Source organism: Homarus americanus, unplaced genomic scaffold (genome assembly GCF_018991925.1).
Source record: "Homarus americanus isolate GMGI-L3 unplaced genomic scaffold, GMGI_Hamer_2.0 scaffold20465, whole genome shotgun sequence".
NCBI classification, from domain to species: Eukaryota; Metazoa; Arthropoda; class Malacostraca; order Decapoda; family Nephropidae; genus Homarus; species Homarus americanus.
The window spans coordinates 6,312,941-6,320,616 of record NW_024756914.1 but is presented as its reverse complement, the minus strand read 5'-3'; the positions used below and the strand labels follow the sequence as shown (position 1 = coordinate 6,320,616).

The following is a 7,676-nucleotide window of genomic DNA, read 5'->3' as shown; positions in this document are numbered from 1 at the left end:
CTACCCACACACCAGGTGCACCTCTTTACCTACTCACCAGGGGCACTACTCTACCCACACACCAGGGGCACCTCTCTACGCACACACCAGGGACACCTCTCTACTCACACACTAGGAGCACCTCTCTACCCACACACTAGGTGCACCTCTCTACCCACACACCAAGTGCACCTCTCTACCCACACACCAGGGGCACCACTCTACCCACACACCAGGGGCACCTCTCTACCCACACACCAGGGGGACCTCTTTACCCACACACCAGGGACACCACTCTCCCCACATCGTACACTGACATATTAACTTAGAGACTTATTTTGACTCATTAATTTGGGATTTTTTCAAGGGTAGAATTCATACCAGATATAAAAGATTTATAACTCAGGTTGTAAGGTAACAAACTTGTATACATTAAAATCAAGGACGTGTTCTGTATAAATAAAATTGTACGTGAAGGATCAGGTAAAATAACGATAAGTCACTGTAATAAAAACCAGCATTGGGTCTTGAGCTTCGTCTTACACGTGTCCAGCAGGAGCAAGTGACACGGAGGACAGCACCTCCCCGACCAGCCTTAATATCAGCATCGTCTTCAGTGACTCCGTCTTCTCCCCACTGACCGGAGGAGCGGTAGTCAACAAAAGCTTGGGTGGCAACGGAGGAGCGAGGGATCCAAGCTTCACCTTGGCCACCCTACGCCAGCTCGGCATTCACTTAGAGGAGGGCGAAGATATAGATTCCTTCATTGCAAACCTTACCATTCCTCCACCAACTGAAGGAGGTGTGGTAAGCAGTGTAGTGATTATGCATTCATTATAATGCTGCTGTTTTTATCCATTTTGATGACTATACAGTACATGGAACTCCAAGATATTCCCTTATTTACAAATAGAGAATTGTTCTGTATATACGATGCCGTTTACAGAACCTTCAGACGTGCGCGGAGAACCGTAAGATGGGGAACGAGTACGACATCTCTGCGTTTATTATCCCGCCGCCGCCTCCACCCTCGGACGAGAAGGACAACAGGTCGTTCGACATCATACGGAGCCAAAGAAGGAATCAGTAGGGTGAGTTGTTGTGAGGTTCATCTAATTTTCTACAATTAAATGCAATACTGTATTACTGTAAGTGTACTGTGGAAGTGTTTGTCTGAACTAAATGAATTTGTTTCTGTTCATAGATGTTATTGATTTACCGTACAGTGTAACATACATCATCGTGTAAGAATATTACCGCACTGTGTAATAATTAGTTATGGGTTTATAATAAATACTGTACAGTATTATACAACACAATAAGGTACTTAGGAAAACAGGGAGGCCATTTAAAATCACATTTCCTGGTGGTATGTATGACTCTCAGGTTGTTTATCTCTTTAAGGAGGAGTATCACTCTAGGTGTTTTATTATGGGTAATGTCAGACAGTGTTTTCAGGTTGGAGAAATGTGTTACTCAATGGGTTAAAATGGTTGAGTTTTATTGTGATTTCTCCTGTAGTAAAAGAATATTATTAATTTATTAATTTATCATTCCACCACTTAAAAGTTTATTAGCTGCTGGGCCAGTTGGTCGGTTCTTTTTTAATTTGCTGTGAACACTAGTGTTAGGTGTTCGTACAGGAAGAAATCTATAATATTTGGGAGTGTCACTGGATAACACCCTTCTCATGTGTGTCTCAGCCAGGACTCAAACCCATGATACACTCATTACTGCCGTACCAGCAAATGTTTGTTTTTACCTAAAGTATTTGCTGTTAGTTCTTTCCTTCTGAATGTATATCACAAACAGTGATGTAGGGGGTATTTACTTTAAGATATAATTTTTTCGTACAAAAATGAACTAAATTGGTTTATCGTTACAGATGGTGTGCGAGGACAACAGCGACATGGAGGTCGGGGAGAAGGACCACGACATGGGCGAGGTGCACGTCAGCTCAGAGACGATGGCCAAGCGTGCCAATCTAGCAGGGAAGGTCGCATCTCTGCAGAGGCGCTTCGAAGTTCCTCCCAGGACTGCCTACGGTAGTCTGCCTACCTCAAGTGCCTCCGTAGACAATCGTCAGTTGCTACCGAGATCAAATAATTCTAATGTAGGACATGAACTGCATGCCAAATTGGCACAGGCATTAGAGGAAAATGATAAGATTTCGACACTCAACAAATGACGAGTGCCAAAAATACCGGCGGAAGTCGGGAGAGCGGCGACTCCAAGCATCCGTCGGTCACGGCCAGAGTACGAACCTTCAGCTCTGGGGGAAACTGGACCGCCTCTTCTCTTCAGCGCCAAAAGACCGTGCCAACCAGTAAGGCAGAGGGAAAATAGGAGGACTCTCCACCTCCCCCTCCTCCACGAACGCCCATCCCACGAACCGGCACTCTGACTAACCCAAAGAAATCCAAGCCTTCTCCTCCCTCGTCAAAAATCCAGAGAAGTATATCTATGAGCACAGGTAACCTCTCCAAGTCTGCCTCTCAAGACGACATGACGAGTCACGCCAGTTACAACACCATCCTGAAGTCGAGCACCAAAGCCTCGGCCTCCAGCGAAGACGTCAGCCAAGCCAAAGCCTCCCCGGGGTCCCCCTCCAAACAAAGCGTAGCCTCCAGTAACGATTCTCTCACGTCGTCCTCCAGTGAATTCCTCTACTGAAGAATTACTCCTAAAATTTTCAATAAATCTCTAAACATCATTAATGAACTACAGCTCAGCCAGTCTTGAGTTCACCTGCCTTGTTTTATTATTTTTGTGATTTTTTTTTTTTTTACATTACTGTCCTGCTAAATGAATTGCAGCAGATGATAACTTACAGCAATGATGGAGGTGAATATATTCTCTATTTTTGGGAATTGGAAAAGAAATTGAATTTATGTACTGATGTGTTTAATTCTTTATACGATCGGTAGCATGGATACAATATGAAAAAAAGACGAGGGTAGAGGGAGGTAAAGGTTTTATTATGAGAAGTTGGTAAATGTAACAGCTGAGAGGCAGAGTTATCCTGTTTAACGCTGAGAGAAATAAAGATTCAATGTGATAAAAGAAAACTTAAAAGAGAGGAAACGGTTAGATGGGATCTCTTTTGTAATCATATTGAAACTGTCTATTTACCTAGAAAAATACAGAATAGGGATGTTATAAATCTTGGTTTTAATAGAATAACAAAGGTGTATTGACTATGTTTAATAAAGAATCAATAGAATGACAGAGGGAAGATTTTGAGATATAAGGTAGGAAAAGTGTATTAGTGGAAGAAAAGTTTGGAACCAGACTTGGAAGAGATTATGTGGGTCACTTTTTAAATTAAGGAGCATAGAACTTATATGTAAAATTATCTAATGAAATCGATAATGTTTTTATGATATTTAAGGACCCGGATAGAGTCGTTAGAAAAGCAATGTAGGAACGTTAGAAAATGTATTAGATAAATACTGATTGTTGTCTATAGTCAGTGTACTGTATGTGAGGGAGAGGAGAAGTTGTTGCTGATGAAAGTAAGATTGTAGTAGGATATGTAGTGTCACCATGATTGGTGTTTGCCGGGATGGGATGATAATTGAGGCTGGTGCTGTTGATGTGGTTGGTTGAGTAAAGAAAATTGAATATATTAATAAGTTTGGTTGATTGAAGAATTGGAGAAAATTGATGGTGTGTGTGCGCGTGCGTGCGTACGTGCGTGCAATATGTATGAAGCATTATCTGTTAATTTTAGTAAATACAATTTCTATTCCTCAGGACAATGTGAAGGCAGGTATGCAGAACAAAGGCCTTCGTTCACCATCACCAGCGCGTAAGGAGTCCCTCGCCAGATAACTCGGAGCGGCCACCCTCGGTGCCTTCCAGACTTGGCAAGCCACAGCTCAGCCCAACTACTTCTCCTACGAATAATCTGCCAGGCACACACCGTCTGCGTCCTTCGGGCAAATTAATGGCTCCTTCCGGACCTACCGGCGGTAAGGCCCCCGCGAGCAGTCCCACTTCTCCTCGAGGCAGGGCTGGATTCAGGAGTGGGCAAAGTGGGCAGCTGCCCAGGGGCCTCCACATCTTACAGTATTTTATTTATTTGGATTATTTTTATTTTCATACTTTAAAATTCATGTTTATCTATTCCATCACGTAAAACTATGTTCAGCAAGAAGCGTGATAGAAATTAGGCAAGCTACTCCTTGAAATTCATGAAAACCTGGTTTTCCTATGAACCGACTTGAAACCACATGAATGACTCCAGTCATGTCTCACTTTTGTGTGTGTGTTTGGAATTTGTACTCTATCAATTAATATACAGTTAATTCAAAATGTCTCAATGTTCTAATTTCCTCAATATATCTGCACATGGCTTCAAAATTCTCCAAAGAAGTGCTCAAATTTCAAAATTTTTCCGGGGGGCTTATAGCGCCCCCCGGAACGCCCAGATGTTTAGGCTCGCTTCACTCGCCACCCCACCCTCTTGGGTAGATGTAATGAAGGGGCCCTCCACAAAGAGGCTGGCTGCCCATGGGCCTCCACAGGTCTAAATCCAGCACTGCCTCGAGAGGGTACTCGCTCCCCCCAAAAGAGTCCCAGAGTCACTCGTAAGGCAGCCAGCCGATGCGGACGAACCTAAGCCTCGGCTCCACGCCAAGAATAGTCATTCGCCGGCTCGGAGAGTTCCCGCATCGCCGCCGGCCACCACCAACGGCATCAAAAGTCCCGTGCGAACCTCCGACAAAAATTCCACTGCTTCGAGACTGCCCAGACTGGATAATTCCAGCGTGGCTCGTAAAAACCGCCTGAACCAAGAAGTCGCCAAAACTCTCTCCCAAAAACAAGACGGTCAACGGCACGGACCCGGACGATTCCCCGGAATCTGGTAGCTTCGATCAAGATTCGTTAGAAGAAGCAGAAGACATTGAAGTGATGCCTCCGGCGTCTAGAGGTGCCTTCCGCCGTTTTACGGGAGCGGTCGGTCAGTCCCCGACGGAGATGGTAGCGACCTGTGCAGAAGCTCAGTGTTTCAGCGGCACCGCCACTCAAGACGAGGCAAAGTTCCAGGAGGCCAGAGAGGCTCTCACCAGTGAATCGAGACGGTTCGTAACGGCCTCGAAGTTATTCGTCAAGTCGGCCACAGAATCCGAAGACACGTTATTGCAGTGTCTGTCGACGTGTATGAAGCTGATGCTGCGCATGGTGGACGTGGCCCAGCAGGTGGTGCCTCTCCAGACTCACAACGTTGTAGTGAAGGTGAGGGACGTGGCCTCCACCTACCAGTCCACCGTCCGGGCGGCGCTGTGCGCTGGATGCACCACCCTTCCATGAACACCCTCATGACTCAGGCCACCAACCTGGCCGGCGCACTCACCGCTCTCATGCGCACGCTCAGTGTGTTCAGTCCGTGAGATCCCCGACGCTCCGACGTCGCAGAATCGTGTGCATTATCGTATTATTAAGATCGCTCTCCCAGTAAAGAGTTGCAAAAATCGCCATTGACAGTGCAATGAATGGACACTTACAAAAGAGTACTTAATGTATTTGCACGTTTGTAGATATAGAAATAAACACGATACGCATAATGTCAATCACCGTAGCCCGACCAGCTTCTGTAAATAACGATAGAAATCTCATGCATTATGAACAGTCAGTCCGGAGGAGAGCGAGAGCACCGGCTCCAGAGTCGAGTGTCCGGGACGAGCGCGGACGAAGCTGGGACAATCTGAGGGTGACGTAACAGAGCTGTATATTTCAGTACATTGATATAATTGTGTGTATAACATAATGCCTAAGTTACCCCCCGTCTCGCATTTGACTGTAAATTTCCAAGTGTATGTTGGTTTCTCAAATGTACTTAATATAGCAGTTTTTTCAGTTACTTTTTTTTATTATTCCAAGTTTATTGGCACTACTTGTAATTGTTCTCCAGATTTTTTTGTTGTATTTGTTATACAGTATAATTGCAACTTATGGTTTGCTTCCACTTTCCATTATTTTGTTCTTTGTCTTGTACAGTTTGAGGCCCTCTCTCGGTGTATATAACTTCTGTACAGCAACAAAACTTGTCATATGTCAGCCCCAGTTAGGAGTTGTAATTCAGTTTATCTGCTGTATTTTCTGCTAAATATAGTGTTATAGTATATCCCGTCTGTATCCCCTTGTGTATCTACCTACTAAGGGTACCGGGGTATAAACTGTAGGGAGATATATCTACTGTAGCTGTGAGGACTATTAGTGAAGGGTTAAACAATGAACGGTTTCTTGTATAGAAATGTTGTAATATAATGTGAATGAGAGGACAGTAATGGAGGTTGGGAGTACGTTACTGTAGTGGTAATACTGTAACGAGTACTGTAGTAATTATGGTGACGAGTACTAGCAGTAGTGGAGGGTGTAGTAGTACAGCTATACTTAAGGTAACAAGTTATGTAAATCTACCACCCAAGACGAGTGAGCTCAGACGTGGTGGCCAATGGAGTTCCTAAACATATGAAGTAGGAGTGGATTGTTCCAGAAACGCTGCTGCCTACAGATTCAGGGGAGGAGCTACCAGTACAGATGCCTCGTGGTTGTGAAGGAGAAGCTACTTCGAGTGGTTGGGGGAAATGTAGGCGTTAGTGTTGTGCTGCAGACATTCCTCAGTAGCCAGACCAGGGGAACTACGGACCTCACCCAGAACGTACTGTGCTGTGCTAGGTTATACAAGCATTTTATAGACTCAATTTTCCTCCTTTATCCTCCCATTTCGGATCATTGTTGTAGCAGGAATCTGGCCTCAAATACAAAATTGTTCCAACCTCTGGTATTCACCAAGTGGGTGTTCCACCATAATTACTGGCCACCTTTTCATTTATACCGATTATGAATTGGTAAGGGAAATATGGAATTAAAATGGACGCGAAAGCACAGGGGGTTCAAAGACAAGAATTAATGGAGCATTTACATTAACAAGTATAGAGTCGGTTGTATCAGGACCACACAGCATCTTCCATGTATTCAACAGTAAATTCGGCCACCTAAACTGCCAGCTTTCAAGGAGTTATGGGACTAGGTGGACTCGTGTGCAGGTTTGAGAAAGTGGCTATGGACACCAGGTGCAGTAAGGATACACGCCTACTATCCTCACCGGTAAGGCATATTAAGTTATCTATTGCTTCCTTGGCAGAGAATCAATGATCAGTTAAAAAAATGCTTTGCTCTAGGCTCGAGATTCCATTCGCACAATGATTCAGGTGGGAAGCTTCAGATAGATGAAAGTTTAGAGTTCACACATTGCTCGATTGAAGCTACCAAGTAAATGTATTGTGCTAGATGGTCTGGTGGCGTCTTGAAGCCGAATTAAGGCTCATCTAGCAAGAACAATAGTAGTCGCCGATCTTATGTAAACCTAAATTATTTAAGCTGCTAAATTGTATACAAGTTAAGAGGGAAATGTCGAGTCTAGTCTTAAATTGGTCTAAAACGCCCCAGAAAACTGTTATTAAAGGAACTAAAAAACGGAGTAGCCAGAGGTGTGTCTACATTCGCGAATGTGTCCCTGGCCAACGGTGATAGGATACCCTACGTGATGGAACTACTCTACGGTCGTAACTAGTCTATTGCTAGAAAATGCAATATACTGCAAGCGAAACTAAGTAAACGAGTACTTCTCGCGCACGACGACAGGCCGTACAACTGAGCAACAGAGGCCGAATCTCGAGCGGGCCCGC

At 44.4% G+C, this 7,676-nt stretch overlaps 1 protein-coding gene across 1 annotated transcript; it reads left to right on the top strand.

Annotated features, from left to right (window-relative positions):
* The first annotated feature begins 1,048 nt into the window (after window positions 1-1,048).
* LOC121857282 lies at window positions 1,049-2,167 on the top strand. The gene is made up of 2 exons (XM_042353272.1): window positions 1,049-1,070; window positions 1,865-2,167. The coding sequence occupies exon 2, from the start codon at window positions 1,865-1,867 to the stop codon at window positions 2,165-2,167; it is 303 nt and encodes a 100-aa protein (XP_042209206.1). The 5' UTR covers window positions 1,049-1,070.
* The last annotated feature ends 5,509 nt before the right edge of the window (window positions 2,168-7,676 follow it).